General features: G+C 39.6%; 1 protein-coding gene across 1 annotated transcript in view; it reads right to left on the bottom strand.

Annotated features, from left to right (window-relative positions):
- Positions 1–24,105, bottom strand: part of Ca-alpha1T (Ca[2+]-channel protein alpha[[1]] subunit T) — a 47,927-nt gene that overhangs the window by 8,633 nt on the left and 15,189 nt on the right. The window contains 13 exon segments of the mRNA XM_064691178.1: positions 249–1,642; positions 2,632–2,793; positions 2,890–3,111; positions 3,370–3,552; positions 4,065–4,220; positions 8,008–8,173; positions 14,574–14,783; positions 14,876–15,234; positions 15,236–15,871; positions 15,940–16,293; positions 17,768–17,791; positions 18,865–19,471; positions 23,242–23,483. Of these exon segments, the coding sequence (XP_064547248.1) occupies positions 249–1,642; positions 2,632–2,793; positions 2,890–3,111; positions 3,370–3,552; positions 4,065–4,220; positions 8,008–8,173; positions 14,574–14,783; positions 14,876–15,234; positions 15,236–15,871; positions 15,940–16,293; positions 17,768–17,791; positions 18,865–19,471; positions 23,242–23,483 (4,715 nt within the window).

Below are 24,105 nucleotides of genomic sequence, written 5' to 3'. Positions count from 1 at the left end.
ATTGCCTAAAACACTCTTAAAGCTTTTAAAAGCTCACTCAAAACTTACTATAGGCACACTTAAGGTTTGTATAAATCGCACTTAAAGCTTACTCAATAGAAAATTAAAGCTCACTTAAAGCTTGGCTAAAACGCACTCAGATCTTGCCCGAAAATGCACGTAAAGCTTACTTAAAGCTAGCCTCTAGCGCTCTTAAAGCTCACTTAAAGCTCTTCGACGAATTATTGAATCATATCGAGACGACATACCTGTTATCCTCCGGAAAGACGTACATGGAGTAGGACTCACGCTCGGCAGTGAACTGCTTGGGCGTCAGACGCTGTATGATCATCCGCAGCTTTGAGACGTGCTCCCCCCCACCGCAGGGCACCATGGAATGTTGTTGCATCGACAGCAGTTGCAGCTCCTTGGCCAGATGCTGCGGCGATAGCTGCGTATGGGACTGCGTGTCGAGCTGCGGTTGCTGCTGCTGCTGTTGCATTTGCTGCTGGTGCAGCTGCTGTAGCTGTTGCAGCTCCTTCTCCTCGAGGCGTTTCTTGAGATTGTAGTGGCTGATGGAGTTCTTGCGATTGTCGCGCGCCTCCATATACTGTTGCAGCATGTCCGGCTCGTTGAGCGTCAAATAGGATCGTTGCCATTTGTCCAGGTCGATCTTGGAGTTTGTGTACGACAGCGACTTGCGATTCGCCTCCAGATTGTGCAGATTCAGATGCGACGTCTTGCTGAACGCCAGCTCGATGGAGCTCATGCGTCGCTGCCCGGCACCGGGCCTTAGCTTGGGCGGCTGACTCAGATTCTGATAGACCTGCGAGTTGAAGATGCAGGCGGAGGCGCGTCGGCTGCCCGGGCCGCTGCCAATGCTGAGCGTATTCGAGAGCCTGCGCATCGAGTTCTGTGGACTCAGGCGGTTCGAGTCCTTCTGCCTGAACTCAACAGCAGCGGCAACGGCGGCCGAGCTGTTCAGCTGGTTATCCTCCTCGTCGGGCGCGCCGATGTTGTCGTCGGGTCGCAGCGTAGTCGGACGCTTCTTTGAGCTGGAGCGTCGGAAGCGCTGCTTGAAGCTGCCGCCGGGCGGCGCCAGCGGCAGACGCTCGCTGGACGAGCTGCCGCTCGTGGAGGCAGCACTGCCCGCTCCACCCATCGGCGAGCTAGTCGACCCCGTCAGCGATACGGTCAGCGGCGATAGGTCCGACAGATTCAAGCTGTGGCTGTGGCTGTGGCTGCGACTCTCCGTTGGCGGCTGCAGTGTGGCCGCCGTCGATGATATGCTGGTCATATAGATGGGCGTGGCAGCTGCCGTTGTGCTGGAATTCTTAGAGATGTCATCGATGATGACGCTGTGCATGCTGCTGCCCAGCTGATTGCTGCTTCCGCTGGATATGCTGGCGCTGGCTCCGCCGCTACCAGCAGCTGTTGCTGTGGCACCAGCACCACCACCTGCACCACCACCTGCACCACCAGCACCACCAACAGCACCGACATGTCCCTGCAGCTGGCTGGCATTGAGTATGTTGAGCGGCTTGTGCGCCAGCACAGGAGACGGCGGTATGAGATCTATGGCCGGTATTCCCTCGTCCAGCGTGCGCTGACCTCCGCTGAAAATATTCGGGGGCTTCAGCAGCGACGGCGATGGAGGCACTGGCTGTGTGGGCGGGGCACAATAACAATGAACAGTTCAATAGGTTGTCAAAATGAAAGAGAAGTGCTCAAGTCGGGTGTGCCCAACTAGCATATACCCTAACTACAGCGAAGCCGACGCTTCCTTCCATACTTTCTACATTTACATGCGAATGCACGCACGCATGCACGCGCGCACAAACAAACGCGCGCGCGTTGACGGACGCACGCACGTTACGTCGGCTGCGCTTCTTCTTCTCTCAGCCCAGCCTCTATGAGCACTGAGTTCTTGATTAACTTTGGTCTTTATAGTCCGATCTTTATGAAATTTTCAGTGCTTAAATATGGCAAGAAAAAGTGTGTATATACCAAAGCACAAATAACTCTACCCTTTACAATGTGTTTTGTACACTTTTGGTGGAAAGATTGAAGGTACAATACCAAAAAAAAAAATAAATATAACTCATCTGTATTTGCTATACAAGAAGATATATACCAAATTTGGTGCACCTAGCTCTAATAATCCTCGAGTTATCTACACAAAAAAACAAATATCTGAAAATCGATATTTATCGATATGTTGAAAATAGGAGGAGTTGGCTAAAACAAATCATAGACTCATTGTGCGTATGATGTGTGGCGAGAACATTTTTCAAATTTCAAGTACGTAGCTTTTCAACTTTTCGATCTACGCGGACGAACTGACAGAACTAGAATGACTCAGCTTGTTGAGGTGTTCAAGAATATATGTATTCATGAGTATGGTATTATTTTTAAAGGAAATTCAGAATCAATCTTGAGAAAATGAACATTTTTCGACAAAGTTAGGACAGTTCGAAATTAGTGATAAAACTTGTCTATAAAAGTCTTTGTAGAACTTGGTGTAGCTGAAAGTTTTGACTGAATTGTATACAATTATAACTGAAAACTAACACCGATAAATTTGAATGATCCACAACTTTTACTATGCACTGGCATTAAGGTAAAATTGGTGTTTGGTTAGTTGAAACTCACCTCCATTTCGCCCCATTGGCGAAAGCTCATGCCCGGCTCCATGGTGGTGCTTGGTGAGTCCTGGGGCGTGGCCGCCGTTGTTGTGATGAGCGGTGGATCGCGTATGAGCCGCATTTTGGTTAGGCGTGGCGCCTCGCTGCGTCGTTCCTTAATCGAGTATGTCTGTAGGTGCGAGCCGAGGCAGTTGTGTGTTTGTGTTTGTTGTGGTTGTTGCTCTTGTGGTTGTTGTTCTTGTGCTTGAGGTGCGACTGAACTTACCTTTTTGAGGCCGCCGCGTGGCTTGGCCTCGTCGTGCGCCTTGCCGCCGGCCTCCTTATCGGATGCGAGCAGCCCGGAGCCGGCTGCGTTGCCGAGGCCCGAGGCGCTGGCGCCCTGCGCGGGCATCTCGTTGATCTGGTAGTCTTGGATGGGCTGCAGCAGGCGCTGGCGGTGGATGTTGCTCTTGGGCTCGATGTTGAGCTCGGCGGAGTCTTGCAGTTGCTGACGATAGACGATAACGATAGGCGATAACGATAGGCGTAAACGATAGACGATAGACGATAGGCTACGATACATACCGTGACAGACTCTGTGGCGCACACGCACGCACTCATATTCACACTCCCATTCACATTCACATTCACAATCATATTGACACTCATTCAAGCGTGCCACAGAGTCGAGCTTGAGCTTTTGCTTTCACTCGCTCTCTCTCTTACAGTCATTGTATAGCATTCGCTTTCTCTTTCTTGCACTTACCTTGCGCACATCCTCGGCGCTGCGCCAGCGATTGCGTACCTCGTAGTAACTATCGTTAGTGGTCGATGAATCTGCTTCGCTGCGTGATTCATCGTACATACCATCGCTATAATTTTCGGCCAATGTCTCTTCGCGCAGTTTCTTAACCAATTCGCGTTGTTCGCGCTCGCGACGTTCATTTCGCTGAGGGAATCAAAATTTCAAAATTAGACTTTCTCGTCAACGCTATCGATGTTTGTCGAGTCACGCGAGCTGCTATCGCTGCCAGAATACAATGTTTCAATTGTCGCATATCAATTGTTTATCGAATAAGATCGAATCGATTTGATTTTAATAAATTTTGGAAATCTTGACTTAGACTGAATTATTGAGTGAAGTTTGCAAGCATCACTTAACGATAACTTGTCGATATGTTATCGATAATTTATCGTATTAAATGATTTGTCTTTGGATTTTTCAAGTAACTCTTATAATCGGGCGACAATTGAAATATTGTTTGTGGACTCTTTTAAGGCCAATCAAAACGCATATCGATCAGCTTGGCCTGGGCAACGTTTCAACTGATTTTTTTTTTTGTTAAATTGAGTTGAAGTAAAACGATGCCCAGGCTGGCCAAAAATGTCAATTAGACTTTGTATTATTTTGGTATTTCTTTGAAGGTTAATTTCGTTTCGTGGATGTTGGCAAAACTCTACCTCTGAACTGAATCCCTCAACCAAAATGGCCACCAATAAATTAAATAGCACATAATTGCCGAACGTCATTAGAGCCACAAAGTACAATGCGGCCCAATGACTTGTCTTTTCCATGCCATTGAATAGAACCACGTTCCAATCCTCTTGCGTCAGAATCTAGAAACATTTTTGTTGTTGTTTGTTGTTGTTGTTGTTGTTGTTTTAACGATGGTTGTTGTAGATGTTGTTGTATCAGTTGTTGTTGGTTTTGATGATTATTTTTTTTTTTCGAAATTTTTTTTTTTTTTGGTTGATTTGGTTTATTTGGTTGGTTGCAGTTGCAGGTGGTTGCGGGCGGCAAAACGTGGTGCAGTTTACGTTTGTATATTGTATATATATTGGATATATATATATATATGTATATATTTTTGGTATATATGCATAATATTGGTATATCGAAAGAAGCGGTAAAAAAAAAGATAAAAATACCATAAACATTTGTGTGGGATAAAAAGAAATGTAAGAAAAAACGAGAGAGCACAAAATAGAACACATCATGTTGGAGAAGCAAAACGCCAAAGTGTTAGATATTATTATTGGAGTATTATATAAGTATTATTAAATTCAATATATATGTTAACGTATACATAGGTATATTATATATGATATGTTTGTATATAGCTTTTATTCAATAGGCTGCTTTTTGTATTTCTCTTTTTTAGCCTAACTTGTTAGGTTTTACTTTTCAGTAACTTTTGCTTAAGAACTTAGGAGTTAAACGTACGAATTCAGGCGAAACACAAAATATAATATAGATCTATTGGAAAAATCCCTAACTGGGCCCCCCTTTGAGTTAATGTTTTTTCTTTGAGTTCTTCAAATATTTAGCAAAGCAGACGACTTTTGAAAATAAACTTTATCAAATCAAATATATAAAGGTAAATGTATAAATTATATTTGGATAAGCTTCTAAAATACTCCTAATTTCTTTAAATAATATATAATATAATAAATTAAGAGTAGTAACAATTTTTTTTCCTTTTTTTGTTTTTGTCCGAAATCTGTCACGAAAGCTATTGAAAAAACTTTCCTTTTCCTAGAGTTCAAAGAGTAAAAAATGTTTAAGAAGAAATTTATAAAAAAAATAATAGACAAATAGTTAAAGTTTTTTTTTTAATATTTGTCCAGAAATTATCTCAAAAGATGTTAAAAAATTAACTTTTACTTTTTTTTAATCAAATTAAATATTAATTTATGCTTCTTATTTGAAATTGAGCCTCTTCTAAGCACGATCCAAATACAACGCAATGCCCTGATATCATTTTAACAAACTATGCCTAATATATATTATTATTATTGTTCGTATATTCTTCAATATTAAAAGCACATTCAACATATGTATATATTAAGTGGAACACGAAAACATAGACCTTGCCAAAGCGCAGTTAAAGCAATTGGCAAACGAAACAGTAAGGAACTTAAGATCAAAGACACGCACCGCAAGGGAACCAGATAAAAAACGAATCTAAGCACAAGGAATACTCGTAATTCGTGGTGTGGTTAAAACAACGCTTAAAAAAAAACAACGCAAAGCACTCGAAAACATTTTCAACTCAAAAAACAAACTCCAATTCCAGAAAATACTTGGATTAATAAATAAAAATCGTTTAAGCTGCATGGCGCGCAAAAAAAAACTTGCATAGAAATTCAAATTTTTTTAAATACTAAAGTGAACATTTTTTTTATATTTTTTTTTTTTTTTTTTTTAGACGACGTGCCAATAAATATTTGATGCTAAAGGTTTCATATATAATACGAGTATTTTTTTTTTTTTTTGGTATTTTATTTAATATACATGTTTTTTTTTTTTTGGGCGTGACTGTACAAGAGTAATATGCAATTTGAATTTATATACTATATAGTTATTTTTTTTATTATAATTTTGATGTTTTTTATTTTTGACAAAGCGCAAAAAGCAGCAAAAAGCAAATGGGAATTGGTAGCTAGAAGAAAAAAAAATTAAAAAAGAAAAGTAACATTGAGGCAGAAGAAGAAGAAGAAGTAAGCAGCAGCAGCTTGAAGGATTGGTGGAACGTGAAAACAAGCCAAAAAAACGAAGCAAAACAGAAGAACGAAGCGCGTTCCAAATAACGTAAACACCAGGCGTTTATATGGCCCAAACATATGAATCTTATATATAGAACTTATATATATAGTATCGCATAGATATACATACATATATTTATATATATGTATATGTATATGTAGATGTAAGGCTGTGTGAGATTATATAGAACAAACGTAACGGTATTTTAGCGCATAATTGGACTGAACGTGAAAAGCAAAGACCAAAGGGAAATGGAACGAAACAAAAGAGTTTTTCAATTGAGGCGAAATCATGCATTCAAAAAAACTTAGCAGCTGAAAAGATTGGCATATGTTACAGATGAGTACTGTGTGTGTGTGAAAGTGTGCTTGTAATTGTAAGACTGAGAGAGAGAGAAACATATGTAGAGAGTAAGAGAGAAAGAAAATGGTAGAAAGAAAACCAAAAGAGAGGGAGAGAAAAAGACGACGTTGTCAGAGTAATTGTTGGAGTAAACGGAAGAGACGCTTTCGTAGAGAGCGACTTTCTAATATGTGTGTGTGTGTGTGTGTGAGTGTTTGTGCGTGTGTGTGTGTGGGCGAGAGAGTTTGCTTGGGTTGTTGCACCAAACAGTGTGGACAAATACCGGACTAAGTTTGCTTGAAAATAAAAATACTCAAGAAGTACATATGCATAATTGTGAGTACATTTCGAGTAGTCCCAATAGGAACTCTTCTTAATGCAATTCGAAATCGTTTATTTCTCTTTCTAATTAAAACTAATTTTTGTTTAAGTTATGAGCATTGCCTAATTCATATACGTTTGGGTCTGCTGTTGAAATACTCAAGAATGTGCATTGGTTTATTATGAGTACTTTTCGAGTACTCTTTCTAGTGTTGTGCATTTTTATCAATGCATTTTGGTGTTATTCATTTTTGGAATATTGAAAAGATTTATTGAAATATTCAATAGGTTTTCTTTGATCTGGTAATGAAATACTGAAAAATACGAAATCATTGCTGTTGAGTAAAATTATGAGTACTTTTCACACAAGAACTCCTTTAAAAAAAGTCATAAAAATTTAAAAACTAAATTATTATTTTATGCAATAATTTATTGTTTTCTTTTGGAACAGCTCATAAATACTGCTAAAAAGTGGCATAAAATGAAAATGAGATTTTTTAAGAGTACTCTTTAAAATGTACTCTCACATAAAGTTCATCTAAAAAATGATTAGCAAACTCTGAAAGATAAGACAATTTTTAAAGCTGACCCAAAAGAGTTGAATACTTATGGAAGGCCAAATGTTTTTTATTGAAGCGCATTTGTGGCTGTGCGTATTTGTGTGCATCTGTGTATAACTGTGTGTGTTCAAGTGGGTGTATGTAAAGTTAGCTAAAACTACTTTCTGATTGAAAAAGTATTCGAAACTAAGCAAAAAGTTACGAAAGAAGTAAAACTCAAGAACTGAAGCAACTTGTTCGAGGCAACAACTAAATGAATCGCTAGAAAAACGAGTAAAGTTTTGTATAGCATATATATATATGCATATATATATGTGTGTATAGGATAAACTAAACTATAACTAAACGGGTTTATTTGAACGAAATGTAAGCGAAACAAAAAACTAGATAAACTTGGAAGAGCTGCACGATTTGGATATAGATAAATATGAATATTAATATAAATTTAAATATAAATATATATAAGTAGTTTTTCTTTAGCTAGTTTTTGCTTAAAACGTTTGCTGTTCTTGGAAGGTGGATAGATAAATGGGTATACGAGTGGTATAGGTATAATTTGATAGCTATATATATGTATATATTCTGTATAGTACTTAATGGATGTTTTTGGTTTTGATTTGTTGCTGGTTCTTACTTGAAAAACTGTGACAGTCGCCCACAAAATGTTGTTGAAGTGTTTGCGATCGCATTCACATTGCGGATGTCGGCTGATTATTTCGGGACACGTGCATTCGCGTTCGAGTCCGGATTCGTCCAAAAATTTACAAAACTTACCGCCAAACAGATACATGCCGAGTATGCTGTAGGTTTATACGTATATATGTTTTATATATATATCATATATATAGTTAGAGATGTGTACGTAGCATACATACATATATATATACATATACATATATATATATGTATGTATATATATATGCAGGTAGTATATGTAGTTGCGAATCGATAATGAGTATATAAACGAGTATAGGTTAGATTAAGTAGTACACGAAGAGGAGCTAAAGTCCCTTCGATTTTTTTTCTTGATTTCTTGCTTTTTATATAAAATGGTATATATATATATATATGTGTGTAAATGTGTGTGTGTGTGGGTATTTAAGCTTTGGCATGTGTATATATATTTTTTTTGTCTGTTGTTCTCGTATATATATAAATATATACATATATCGTATATAGAGACAGTTCTGTTATATTTATACGTATCAATAAGAATAAAGATTTTTTTATTTTCAAATTTCATGAGTATTTTGTTCAGTGTTGATTGTTGTTGTTGTTGTTGTTGTTGCTGTCGGGCCCAAGTTTATAAGAAACATGGATCTTTGTGGGATTTGGGTATCATTTTTTCTGTACAGAGTGGATAGAACTGGCATACTTTGAATGTATGTTAGTGTGTGTGTGTGTGTGTGTGTATGCGTGTGTCTTTTATTTCTATTAAGCAAAAGTTGAGCAGAGCAAAAAAAACGATTGTATTTTACAGAGTTTTTTTTTTTCTTTTTGCATAAATATTTGGTTGTTAATTTTTGGTATTTTTGGTATTTTGTTTTTGTTTGGGAACCTCAAACATGAACTGACAAACTCTAGAGACTGTACTAATATGTATATATGTATCTATGTGATATGGTTGTGTGTGTGTGTGTGTATGTGTGTGGTTTGAAGTTTCAGAGGGCATAGTTTACAGTTAGAGTTAAGAGTTTGGTATGCGTGTTAGAGTGTTTAAATTTTTGGTCTGTCTGAGTAGGGGGGGGGGGGTGGTTGGGGTTGTGGCTGGGGTTGTGGCTGGGGGGAAGGGGGGAATACAACTTAGAGTCTAGTATAGCAGACAAAGGTACCATATATACATACATAGAAAAGGACATATACTTAGAGAATAGAGAATAGTATGCACAATAAATCGTAAGAAACATAGACAGAGAGAGAGAGAGAGAGATAGTGAGAGTGAGAGAGAGAGAAAAAAATAGTGTACAAATGTGTGTGTGTCTGTGTGTGTTCATGTGCAGTTGTGTGACAAGAGGCAAACGACGAGTGACATTCGATAAAAACAAACAAACGAGTACGAGTAAAAAGTATATCGAGTAAAGAGTTCAGCGAGTGTCTAGAGCAGGCAGGGAGTGCTATGCACAGAGTCGATAACACGTTGATCGATAGCAAGCCAAAAGCAAATTAAGAAATATCGATTGAGTCAATTGCTAGGGCAGGCGATTCTTCATACTGAAATGCTTACCTGTGCAATGTATGCATATACATATCTGCCTTATAAACTAGCTAATCGCTTTAAGGCTGAACTATCAACAAAATAAGTAAATGAAAAAAAAAAGAACTGCATGCGTATGCGCGCTGCTTGCTACGAAACTCAACGGATAACTCGCATGCGATATTGTTAGGACTCGTTGCTTCAATTTAATTGTCAACAGGCGAGCAGGCATTGCAACGAGTTGTAACGGAACGAAATGGAAATAGAACACAATGAAATAAACACCACACCGAAGTGACTACACACCACAAATTAGGGCGAGCGCGTGAGCAATCGATAAATCTATCGAAATGAAAACACACAAAAGAAAAAGCGGAAGCAAAGTAGGGCAAAAATAAAACAGAAAATTTCTCCATTTTGCAGGCGTTTTGTGGGTCACATTTGAATTGAAACACACACACACACACACACACACACACACACACACACGCACGCATATACACACGAACACGAACTGAGAGCACAGACAGACAGTTAGACAGATTGACAAATAGCGTGAGAGACAGAGAGAGAGAGAGAAAGAAAGCGTTTGGGAACACAAAAGAGAGCACAACAATTATAATAAAAGTTATCGTTATCGGTATTGTTATCGGTTATCGGTTATCGGTTATGGCAAGCCTAGCACATTGTTGAATTGTCGTCAACGCACAAACAAACAAACAAACAAACAAACGATATAACAAAAAATGTTCAACATAAGCCACAAAAATTAAGTGAAAAACAAAATGCTTACAATTTGGTATTTTAAGAATATTCTCTTTTTGGTTTGTTTTTGAACATTTAGTGTTAGTTATCGATAGATTACATTTTGGCATAAGTTTAGGTGGTATATATATATATATATTTAAGCATATTCGTATAGTGGTATTTATTGGTATTTATTATATAAATATATACATATGTGGTATATATAAATATATATATATATGGATTTAAATGCTGATAGCAATAGGTCTACCTGAAACACTGTGACGAGCGCCCAAAGCAGGCTGTCGAAATTCTTACGATCGCAAATCTTCTCTCCGTTAATTTTCTCGCAGAATTTACATCCGAACAGATTCATGCCGAGTATACTAAAGTGATGGTTTGGTATTTGTTGATATAGTATAATATGATATACATTTATATATATATATTTCGATAATATAATATTCTTGTAAATTTTTTTTTTTTTTTTATTATGTATTATTATTAATATTTATTTTTTTTTTGTGTTTTTTTGGTTTGGGGTTTTTTGTTGTGTATTTTTAGCATACAATTTTGTTTAGTTTAATTTGGATTAAAAGTCATTTTTAGTATAAATATTTAATAGTATAGCAATTGTGTGGTTTTAGAGAGAAATAGATCAAGAGAGAGAGAGATAAAAGAGAGAGATAAAGAGAAAGTTAAGGAAGAAAGAGAGCAGAGAGAGAGAGAGAGAGAGAGAGAAAGTATGTGACTGTAAGTGAGCAGCAAGCGAGCGATAATTGAAAAAATATGTTTAAAACACTACGAAAAGAGTTTTCGAATTCTTGCATTAACTCAAAATGGAATCGAATTGAAATTTGGTGAGCTTTCACACAGACACGGCTCACGTACAGAAACGAAAGCTGCTTTAAAGGCCAGCTGTAGTGCTGGGCAGGCGAGAGCTTTCGAAAGCTCACCCATACAGACGCACGCGATCGGACAACCGAACCGAAAAGTGAAACAGAAAAGAACATTGCCCAAGGGCGTAAAGGCTGAAAAGTTAAAGCTGAAGCCTAAAATGGAGTTGTAGAAAATATTTGTATTATTCGCTGGTGTATTAGTATTTTTTTTTATCATAGTATTATTATTATTTTGGTGGGCATTTAGTTTAGGCGTTTGTTTAAGTTATTTGTTAGAGTACATGACGTTGGGCTGAAAGTCTGGGTCTCAAGGCTAGACTTTTCTGTGTTTGCATTGTTTTCATTGGAGTTGTGGCACGTGGTGGTCTATGTCATTTGTATTTTGTATATTGTTGTCTGACTGTGCTTGTTTAAATAGTATTATTTTTTCGATTGGTTTTAAATTTTTTTATTTTTTTTGTTTTTGTTTTCTAACTACACAAACGTATACGACTTTTAGTTCAAGAACAGAGCAACTAAGCTAAACTAAACTTTGGTAAAAATGTTCGATTTTCTTTTTTTTGTATTTTAAATTTTAAGTATTTAGTATTTTTTTTTTGGTTGTTGGTATTTTGCGAAATCAAGATCATTTTATGTAATATGTAAAGATGTATTTTTAAAAAATCGAATATTAATAGTAGATATAGAAAGAAAGCATGTGGTACGAGTAAGAGAATGTAGTATATTGGTTACGAGTAGTTATTATTAGATATATAAAGTATATATATATTATGATATATAATTTGTATATGGTAAATACGATTATCAAACTGCAGCGACTGCAACTACACAATAAGCGTACACGACTTTAAAGTACTTTTACTTTTAGTTTCAATATACTTTTTGTTGCTGTTGTTGTTGTCTTTAGATCTAGTGTTCGCTGTTTCGGTGGTTCTCGTTGTGGTTGTCTCCGGATTCTGTTTTACTAACTAAAGATTTGTGGTGCATGTCTAGTGTTGGGTAATCCATGTTGTGATTTAACAAAATAAAAGCGTGGGCTGAGCTTTAAAGTTCAAAAGTGTTTGTGAAATTTCGAGCTTTGCTTGTGTTTGTGGCTTGTTTGTTTCAAGTTTAGTGTTGGTAAACGCTAAAAGCTAATACACACATTTAGTTAATTTAATTGAATGAAGCTTTCGAAGCCTTTAACTAGCTAATTGTTGTATGTTATTGTTATCTGGCTGTTGTCTGTGTTAAATTAAAGCAAACCAAGTTAATTGGAAAATGAATTGTAACGAGACTTTTGGAGCGTGTAGCGAGTAGCGAGTAGTGAAGAGTAAGTAAAAAATAAATAAACGAGCTTTAAAAAGAGTTAAGATCGCACACCAAATGCGTATATTTCGGGGCTCGTGAATGGAGCGGCGAGTGACAAGTAGCGAGTGGCGAGTGACGAGTAACGAGTTAGTTAAAAAAAGGAAAGTTAAGAAAGGTACGAGCTAAAGAGCGCACATCGTGTGCGAGAGGTAGCCTTAAGATATGCAACGACTCTTGGTCGATGCTCAAAATCGATTTCCAATTTGTGTGTGTAGGCGAGAGAGCGAGAGAGGGAGAAAGAGAGAGAGAGATAGAGAGGCAAAGTAGAAGACAATCACTCGAAGCCATTTACGTGTGTGTGTATTGAGTGTATTTGGAATGCAGAGTGGGCGAGCGAGTGTAAGACAACTTACGGCAGCAACGAATTGTGTAAGATAAAGACAGACAGAATGAGAGAGAGAGAGAGAGAGAGAGGGTTGGAAAGAGTAACTAAGCTGGTTCAACTTGGACGTACGATTTAGATTTTGACTGTTAAATTCTAACTACGATTCAAGATAATGAATACATTTAAGTTAAACGAGAGGCAGAGACAGTTAAATAGTATGTGAGTGAAAGACAGAGAGAGAGAGAAATAGAGAGAATGAGAGAGAGAGAGAGTGAGTCTTACGCAATCGTTTACTCAAATGTTGCGCAGGGTACATATTTTTTTAATAGTTTAAATTTTGTATTAGAGCATAAAATAGAGTACAGGGTATTGTAAATATTACTTTTGGTTCGGTTGGGGGCGAGTGTATCGTGTAGCATGACGCAGGAAAAGTAGACGAAAGAGCGAGAGAGAGAGAGAGAGCGGTAGAGAATGTGTTGTAGATGAGAGAGCGCGTGTTATTGTGTATGAAACGAGAGAGAGAGAGAGCGAGTGAGTGACAGAAAGAGAGCGAGACAGAGATAGAGCAGAAACACATCTGTGCAAAACATAGAGCTATACGTATAGATATATGCTCTGATGCAAGCGCAAATGTGTATGTGTGTGTGAGTGTGTGTGTGTGTGTGTGAACGATCTGTTCTCTATGTGGCGAGTATCTGTGTATTTCTGTTTGTTGTTCTTTTCTTTTTTGTTAATTGGGATTAAGTAGCTAGCGTAGAGTGTGTAAATTATGATTGGTACGCAACTATATGTATTTATGGATAGTTACTAGACATACGTATTATCGGAGCTCTAAGAGCTGTTTAATGTTAGTCGTGGGTCGTGAACGACTGCTAAGGGCTAACAAACACACTCAACTGATGATTGTTTTGGTGAATTGCTGGTTCACCGACTCAGCGGGTCGGTCACCTGGTTTTGTGGGTCGCTTTGAGTTCGATTCAGCATTTGCGATTCTCTTGTGTTAAATGGTTTATCGCAGTGCTTAGTTCTGGCTACATGCAAAAGCTGGCAAGTTGGATAGGGGAAATATCAAACGATATGTTCAAAAGAAAATTGTATAAAAATGATTAAAGGTTTAAAAGAATATAACAGATATTCTTAGATATATGCCTCATCCATCAATAGGTATTAATTGAATCTCCACGCAAAATTTAATTTAAATATCGCAATATAACAAATTTTTGTTAATATTTTTAAGCTCACTTTATGTTTTTCCCTTCAAATTTAAAGTTTCTTAAAAATCTTTGACGAAATATTATTACACTTAAAGTATGCAACTTGAAGACTTTTTTAAGACTTATTTTTGCTCTTCTTTTTTTTCAATAATTTATTTTCATTTGTGCTTTCAATTTCCTTTCTTGCCAGCGTTTTCACCAGACTCTGTTTTCTTTTTTCTTTCTTTCTTTTATTTTTTTTTGGTATTATATAGATGACATCTTTCATTTCCAGGTTAGTTTTTGTTAAGAGTCATGAGGTGGAGGGGCGTGTCCTTGGCAGGCGTCTGCCTCCAGGCACTTGTTCTTGTTAGTACACATACATATATATGTGCGAGTGTGTGTGCGTGTGTGTGTGTGCGTGTGTGTGTGTGTGCGTGTGTGTGTGTGAGTGTGCGTGTTATTGTGCCGTGTGGCAACAGTGGAACTCACCTGAATATGAATATAAAGAGCACGAGCAGGGAGAAAAAGACGGCGACATTGTCCATGGTGCGCAGCATGACAAATAATTGACGTCTCAGATTTGGCATAAACCTGACCAGCTTGAGGATGCGGAGCAGGCGAAAGGTGCGCAGCACGGACAAACCTGAACCGCCGCCGCCCGTGCCATTGCCCGCAAATGTTTGGCAAATCTCAATGGCGCTGGCAAGGCAAACAGAAAGAGAGAGAGAGAGAGAGAGAGAGAGAAGTCAGAATGGGATATATGTATGCTGGGAATGGGCGGCGCGTCTCACCTGAGTATGACAATGATGCCATCAAAGACATTAAAGCCATTGGCTATGTAGCGAAAGGGTCCCTCGGCAATCACCTTGAGCAGCATTTCGACGGCAAAGATGCCGGAGAAGACAACATTGCTGGTCTCCACAATGGCCGTTAGCTCCTCGGGCTGATTGTGATACTCGATGCCCATCGATAGCGTATTGATCAGTATGGCCAGCAGTATGCCCTGCTGGAAGTACTTGTGCTCCACCAGACGCTTGATGTACCGCCGTATCCAGCTGCAGACGCGCATCAGGCAGCGATAGACGGCGATGATCAGGCGCAGGCCGCCCGAGCGCGGACGCTGTCGCTCGTCGAGGGGGGAGAGCGCGTTTCTGGTAGAGATCGTAGCAGCACGCATAATCTTCCATATAGTTGCCGGTGGGGGCGTGGCTGCGCGACAAATGGCCATGACCATGGCCATGACCATGGCCATGGCTGCGTTGGCCATGGCTGCGGCTGTGGCCGCCGGTATTGTTGTTGTTCTTGTTGTTCTTGTTCTTGTTGTTGTTGTTGTGCGGCAAATGCTGCGCTTTGCGTCGGCTCTGCAGCTGCGCCTCAGCATGCGGCACGGGCACGGGCTCGGGCATGGGCATGGGCATGGGCAGCGGCACAGCCGCCGAGACGGCCGCCAGCTCAACGCTCATAGTAGCTGGCACGGCCGGCAGCTCGGCGGCATCGAGGGTATCGCCAGGAGCAGCTGCAGCTGTTGCAGCTGCTGCAGCAGCGCTTGTCGTTGCGGCTGTGGCGCGCTTCTGCTGCACCTTATTGAGCGCCTCGGCGGTGTGGGGATCGCAGCGGGCCAGCGACGAGTAAAATGATTCGAGCGTGCTTTGACCCGTAGGCAATGCCGCTGAAAAGGCCACAGAGAATGCTAACAGCTCTTGACAAGTCATCGCGTCGTGTATACCCAGTTCAGAGCAATCTGCGTAGGGATTGGCAATGGTGCCGATTGTCTGCGGTAGATTCACCTGCGTTTAAACGGACAACAGGCGAACAGGCTCGTTAAATTCTCCTCCTCTTCTACTTGGCTACTCACCTGCCAGATGCCATCGCCCGCCTGCGTCATCTTCTCCGTGGAGTGTATGTTGCTCTTCTCCATGTTGGCCGCAACTTGGATGCTGCAGCTGCCGCTGCCATTGCCATTGCTGGCTGTGGCAATCGCTGTTGTTGCCGCTGCCGCTGCTGCTGCTGCTGCTGATGTTGTTGCCGTAGCTGTTGCTGTTGCTGTGGCAGCAGCAGCAGCGCCACCGGCGGCGGCGGCGCCACTGCTCGTCGGTTCGCCGCTGAGCGCCGGCGGCGTATGCAGCAGCACGTATTCATTGAACATCACCGAGGGCCGGCGGCTGGCCGAGCTGGGCGGACTGAGAAAACCCGAGGTGCACGGATGGCTCTAGAGAGGCACACGCAGAGTGAGAGAGAAACAAAGAGAGATTGGGGGATAGAGAGAGAGAGAGAGGGAGTCCGGGTGGAATGGAAAACAAGCATTAGCTGGATCAAATTATTGCCATATTTAATGAAAAAAGTTGCAAATTAATCTAATTTCAGAATTGAAATAACTCGAAAACATTAGCTATGGGTGCTTTGTACAGTGGACACTGGTCGCTGACAGATATTTAGGACTTTCAATGGCAAGAGCACAAAGAGATTTTTCAAATTTTGTTCTAGCATTCTCAAGGAGTTAAATATGAAAAAAACAAAAATTGTTCAAAATATTCTTTTTAGAAAATTGTTCGTTCTTTTTAGATCTCGTGATAATATTTTAAAGCAATTTTTAGTTTGAACTTTTTGTTACTTTGTTGCTCTTGGCTCTTTTTGGTGTCACAAGGACTTAATCAACACTGGTTTCTAAATACAGTATTAAAATAAACAAAGGCATGCGATATTGTTAACATAAATACATATAAATAAAAGCAAACAAAGAACTACAAGAAGACTTGATATTATTTAAATATCTCCAATATCTTAGATAAATTTCCATTATCTTAAAGTTCGATTTTTAATAAAGTCTCTTCTAGATCTGATCTCATATAATTATCTTATGCTAATAATAGAAAACGGTTCGTTTTGAAAATCGTTTTTGCTATTTACATAAAAACATGGAAACACGATAGGAAAATGGGGCCTATCCAGCTACTTAGAATATTTAGTGTATTACGATAGGTATTAATCGAGTCTCGTGGGATTATAGCAGAAACAGGTCCGGTTAATCTGCCCAAAAGTTCTATTATACAGAACAAAAGGTGCGCTCTGAATTTGTATCAGCTAATTGTATCTAATATGCATAGGCATATTATGGAATTGCGCTCTTTGACCCCCATTATTGTAGTTGTATCTTTTTGCCATCTCGTTGGCAAGCGGGAGAATAGTCGAATTAACCGAGTCTCGATTGCTATTTACATATGCAATGAAATGAAACAAATAATTGAATAATTAATTGGCATTCCAACAATGGGGCTATTAGAACAATGGACATGGGGGCCGGAAGGGGGTTGTTTATACATATATTCGGTTTTATTGTTTAATAATTGCATTGCCTGGATCAGAGACGTGTCAAAAATAATATCTTTATACCCCTGGCAGAATATATATAGTTTAATATACGGGTGTTACTTTTTAACATTTTATCTGCGTATGATTAGCTTGGATATATTTCGATTGGATTTGTGGCTGAACCTCTTCGTTTTAGTTAGCCAATTGATTTTGATAAATGAATTGAAACGAAATAATATAAACATGTTTAAATTCATTTGCCCGATTCCATATATCTGCTTGGGTTGCTTCGGTTGGCCGAAGTTCTTTCTTTCTCTCCCGCTTCATATTTCTTTTATGGATTTATAGATTTAAGTTGTGATAGATTGCAATACCTTGCCTAAATTTCCCAACTGCAGCTACAAGTTGTGCAACGTTCATGACAAATATGAAAGATCATTATTAGCGGCATTTTAAAGTTAGTTAGTGGATTGTCAAAAGTATTATTGGAGCTGGTATTATTACATTGGCTGTCTGTTTGTGGAGATAATATATTTTTGCAATTTTTATCGAAGCGGAACGAAACGCTTCGCTGCGGTTGGGTTGGTTTTTGGATTGAATTTATCGAATATCGTATGTGGCATGTCGTACAGGGTATATCGTATGTCATTAATGGTGTATCGTCTGTGGTATTGTCGTACGGGGTATATCGTATGTGGCATACCGTGCTTAGTATATCGTATGTGGTATATCGTACATGGCATATCGTCTGTGGTATATCGTACACTGTATATCTTATGTTTTGTATCGTATGTGGTATACAGAATGTGGTATATCGTATGTGATATATCGTAAGTGGTATGTCGTACATGGTATATCGTATGTGTTATACGCTCTGTCGTAGATGATACAGCAGTTTTTATTGAATATTGTAAATGCGAATAATATCATAAATGTCATAATGTGTTTGGTATATTGATAATGGTATATCGAATATCGTATACTGTTTATATCATATGCGTAATAAAGTATGTGGTGAATGTCGGTAGAAGCCTTATCGAATACCGTGTCGAGGTATGTCGTTAATGGTATATCATATTTGGTGTATTTCGTGCGGTATATCGTATATGGTATGTGAAATATAATTAATCGTGTCGAGTACATATCGTATTTGGTAAATTAAATTTCGTGTAACGTATATGGGATTAGAATCGGTTGATTGTATGTAGTATATTGTCTGGCCGTATCGTATGCTAGATCGTGTGTTTGTATGTCACATTCAACTGATCATAATCGTGTATCGTATTTGATTTAGTTTAAATTGTGTATCGTATTAGTATGTCACATCATGTTTTGTATATCGTATCGTATTTGGTTTCTCATGGCATATCGAATTTTGTGGCCTACAAATTTGGCTTGTGCATATCGTTTATTTTTGGACAGCTTGGATTTGGCACTTAATCGTCTTCAGCTTCTTCTAACTGCTACTTACGATCAATTGCTCCGAGTCGATGACCTGTTGCGGCAGCTTGAGCAGAATTGTCTTCTGCTCGCCGCCAGCCATCTCCGGCTTGAGCTGTATGCTCTGGCTATGGTGGGCGGTGGGCTTCCTCAGCGAGGAGCTGCGACGAGCCACACCCGAACCACCCGCGCTGCCCTCGCCCAGCGACTGTTCCGTGTTGTCCGACGACGACAGCTGCGCCTGGGTCGTTGCACCGCCAGCTCCGCCAGCTGCACCAGCACTGGGCGCTATCAGCTGCTGTTGCTGGGTCATGGAGACGCTGGCGGTGCTGCCGTTGATGCCGTTAACCAGTGCCACGGTGGTGTGATTGTGGCTATGATGATTGCCGCCTCCACTGCCGACTCCACCGCCGCTGCCATTGTTGCTGCTGCTGTTGTTGTTGCTGTTGTTGTGGCTATTGTTGTTGTTGTTGGAGTTGAGCGGCACCATAACGGTAATCATCTGATCCTGTATGCTTGGCGGCTTGCGACTACTGTACTTGGGGCAGTTCGGATGGTGGCACTTGATCCGCGACGGCGAAAAGGTCAGATTGTCCGCATTGGGCAGCAGGCCCTCCCGACGCTGCTGCCGCTGATACCTGCAGAAGGACGACGACGGCGACGACGACGACAGCAGCAGGAGTAGCAGGATAAACGGGCAAAGGGCAAACGATTAGTGTGTTGTCACTGACAGTGTCATGCAGTACACTCACACACACGCGCACACACTTGCACACACACACTTGCACACACACAGGCACGCACACATTGGGTTACACAAAGCAATGTGTTGGGTCTTAGTGGTTTGGTGGTTTTGGGGGTGGGGAGGGCTCTGTTACGTGCGGGCGGGTGGGTCTCATTGGAGTCATTAGACATTGTATGGCTGTGTAGACGTGTGCGTGCGTGCGTGGGTGCGTCTGTGTGCGTGTGTGTGTGCTTAACAATTAGACAACAATTACATAATTCAATCAAATGAACAACGCAAATAAGCAAAAACAACGACAACCACAACAAACGAGCGTCGTACAAGACTTGAATGCAAATTAAAATTAACACATTACACAACAAACTCGACTTAAACTTAGAGACAGAACAGCGGGTGCTGGGCCGGGATAGACAGAGATATGGCTAATAGGATATTCTGCGTTCTGGTCTGGTCTCTAGAGCTACAAAGTTGTTGTACGTGTTGCAAACGGGCTCAAGCTAACGTCTTTAAGCAGCAGACACTTCACACGCTTGCTCAAATTGAGTTAAATGGTAGAGCAAGAAAAGCCAGTGTTGCCTAACATAAAACAGAAATTACTCATGGCCTGTGGCAACACTTAGCCAGCTATGAGATAATGTAATCAATTGATTTCGCCCACTTTTTAAATGGATTTAATACAATGTTGTGCCTCGCCACAGCTTTACTTTATATTATTTACTAGATATCATTTTATTTTACTTTCATATGCTTTCCAACACTTAAAACAGCTGTCATTTTGCAGTCATGTTGACATGAGGTGTAATTTCAAAAAGTGATTAAATGCAGCCGGGTTTAATGGGCTTTAAAGCTAGATCAAAGCTGTGGATGAGCTTTAAGTGAGCTTTAAGTGAGTGCGAACTCAATTGCTCTTGTTCAATTGAATTTAAAGCTGCTTTAAAAGCGCTTTTAGGCAAACCCGTTCACTCTAATGGAATATATAAAAGCAAGCTTTTATCTTAAAATTTGACAAGCATGCTGTGAAAGCACATTAAAACTCTAAGTGGAAAAAAAATATTGTTTTATTTGGACTTTCGTATCATATTGTCTTAAGAGCAAATACAAGTTATCTTGTATTTGATTTGTGTGCACCTTAAAGCCTTGTTAAATTATTTTAAAGGAGTCTAATTTTTGTTATCGAACATATTAAAGCACACTTAAGTACGAAAACTTGAAAAAAGTTTCTTCAAAATCAAGTACATTTAAAGCTTGATCAAAATGCTTGGAATTTTCTAGTAAAAGTATAAAAGTATGCATGAGCAGCTTTTGGATTTTCAACATTTTCCTTAAGACTCAAGGCAAGAGATTTAAGAAAGTGCTCGATTTTATTTCTTTCTGTAGAAATATTATTGGCTTTTCTTGTTTTTCTATTCTGTTGGTTCTATGTATATCCTAGCATAGTTCATAGCTTTCATACATTTTATCTAGCTCAGGCTGTCACTCACTTCATTCACATTCACATTCACATTCACATTCACATTCATGTTCACGTTCACGTTCACATCGATATTTCATGACTAAGCAACTAAGTCTAAACTCTATGCAATGTTCTGTGTGTTGCGCCCATGTTTGTTGTGTGAGACACACACACACACACACACACACACAGACAGAGAGCAACACACCGAACAACACACGCGACCAGATGCAAGTGCAAATAATTGAAAAGCAAAGGCCATAAAATATGCAAAACCCAAACAGTTGACAACTGTAAACGAGAAAACTAAAAAGCTGAACAAAAATAACAACAAATAAAAGAAAAACTATATAAAAAATAAAAATGTAACAAAAAAAGAAAGTGGAAAAGCACGCGAAACGCATAAAAAACGTGCGCCAGGACACGTGCGCTGCAGGACGTGAGAGTCGGAACGCATGTTAAATGAATTTTTAATAAATCATACAAAATACACAAAAAAAAAAGAATATGAAAAAGTAAAACCAAAACGAGTCCGCGAATCAGACGAGCAAGTCGAGAGGGCGCAGCGCAATGGATCGAATTCAAAGCGAAGTCTCGCAAATAAATTGCAATAAAATCGAACGACGACGAGGGTTAGGGCTGCGGGTGGAATCGGTGGAGGGGGGGGGGGGGGGGGGGGGGAGTAGGTGACTCAGTCTAGGCAGAAGCTTCTAATATCTGGTTAACAGGTGGGACCAGCAAGTCCATTTGATGTATTACAACATGGCTTACAGCGTTCAATCTCTTAATAAATAGATATATTATACTTATATAGACAAAACTGAACTACGATGCATAATACCCGAGCTCAGAATTAAAGATCTATGCAGAAATGAGGTGCCTTGGAAAACCGAATATTTTGCCATACAAAAACTCGTGTTTCGACTGATTCGGCCTATAGAGCTACATAATATAGAAATACGATCTTGATAAGAGTTTGAACAAGGTATCTTGATGATTGAAACGGTTTTCCATACACAAACCTACTTATCAAGCGATCGTTCCTTTGGTAGCTTTATGATATAGTGCTCCGATGTTAAGAAGATTTTGCATATATATTAGAAAAATAGTGAAATTTATAAATGCCGAGTTTGGTCAAGATATCTTGATAAACAAATTAGTTGTATGATATAGTGGTCCGATCCGATCGAAAGAAAGTTCCATCAATATAGCTTTACAACTGAGAGATTAGTTTGTATAGAGGCAGACTGACGTTAGGACGGACAGACAAACATGGCTAAATGTCTTCTTCAATGCGTTATACATCTCATGACTGAATTATAATATCCTCCACAAGGGTATTCAAAAGATGAATTTCTGGAAAGTATCGCTCAGCAAAAGTAGAAGCAACGAAGCAGGAATATGACAGCTTCACGAATAAGAGAACAGCTTTTTATGTCTGGGAAAGTGGAGCTTAGGAAGATGTGTTTCAAGTCCCCAATATCGTTTATTCCAGCAGAAACGCCACCCTGAATTGATTCAATAACAGAGTCAAAGCTTGACCTGAGCCAAGTCAAGAGTTTTTAGATCGAATCAAGCTTAAGGCCAAAGAGAACACGAAGCTCCTTATATAGATAGATGCCAGCCTCAGCTGCAGACTATAAGACAAAAAAAAAAAAACCAAACAAAGCACAAATCAAAGGAATTCGATTTGAAAAAGATTATTAAAATGTTTTTCACATGTTTAATTTGTAGCTGTAAATGCCAAATTAGTTGCAATAAGCTGCTGAAATCTGGGATACATATTTTGCTGAATTATTAAATGGAAACAAAATCAAATGGTTCGGCTGACAAGGCTCAAGTTATCAACAATTAGCCAAAGTCGAGAGTGAGTCCTGTCAAAGACTAAGTCAATCATTTAGACAGAGAGAGAGAGAGAGAGAGAGAGAGAGGGAGAGAGGGAGAGAGGCTGCTCAAGTGAGATTAGCGCGAGGATTAGTCCTTGAATTTGTTAAATACAAGATGAAAGCCCAACCTGGCCACAATTTGGCAGTTGCAGTTGTTGTTAAGCTCAAGCAATTGTGAAGTTGATGTTAAATATTTGATGGGAACTTGGACGGCCAGAAAACAAGAGAACAACAAACGATGTAAACGGTAAACGGTAAACGGTAAATGGTAAAAAGTGAACGAAAAACATAATTGAATCAAATCAAAAAGGACAAGCAGCATACTTATATAATCTGTACTTCTTTAACATTCGTCTCTTGAAGCGGCGCCACAGATGGGCTATGTATTTGACAATCTCCGCGTAGCATGTGGCCGGCTCCGAGTTGTTGGTGCTGCTCGCCAGCGTCGATGTTGACGTATATCGGGCACGCTCCTGACGCATTCGCTCCATCTCGCGCTTCTTCGTCTCCGAGAACTGGGTGGCAATGACGACCAGGCACAGGTTGATCATGAAGAACGAGCCAATCTGCAATATGAACACCAAATGATATCTGATTAAAACCAGAGTTTGCTGCAACAAAGACTTAAAAATGTACATTCGATTTGAACCAGCGGACAGTTCGAACTTGGCTAGAACTTGCCACAAATTGGGGCAGCTTCGATAGGCAGCTCGGGCTGTTGCGAGTTGTGGAACTTTTGATTTGTTGTGCGTTCGATGACTTTGCTGCAAATTGGTTGAGCTGCCAATTTGACTCGCTCTCCCCCCCCCCCCCCCTCTCTCTCTCCCACTCTCTACTGCTCTCTCTCGCTCCTGTTTGGCCTCTTCCGCTGCAGATGGTCATCCATTAGCTGCTGTTGCATTTTAATAGCTTTCTGGCAAAACAAATTTGCTAACTTTAAATTGAAAACATATTTTCAACAACAATAGCATCAGCAGCAGCAACAATAACAATAAGAGCAACAACAAAAAAAAAACGACCAAAACTAGGACGACAAGAAAGAAATGCAACTATCTGCCAGACTAGAGAGATACCCTGTACACAAATTGAAGCCAATCTTTATGCACACAAATTCTAGCGCTCGCTCGGATATAAAAAACTGATTTCTTTTTATTGTTTTCTATTAAAAAAATATTAATGTAATTTAAT

This window comes from Drosophila montana, unplaced genomic scaffold (genome assembly GCF_035044405.1).
Source record: "Drosophila montana isolate Dmon_TW-CO22-7 unplaced genomic scaffold, ASM3504440v1 contig_3416_1, whole genome shotgun sequence".
Classification (NCBI taxonomy): Eukaryota; Metazoa; Arthropoda; class Insecta; order Diptera; family Drosophilidae; genus Drosophila; species Drosophila montana.
Note: the sequence above shows the minus strand (reverse complement) of the source record. Positions and strands in the feature narration are given on the sequence as shown.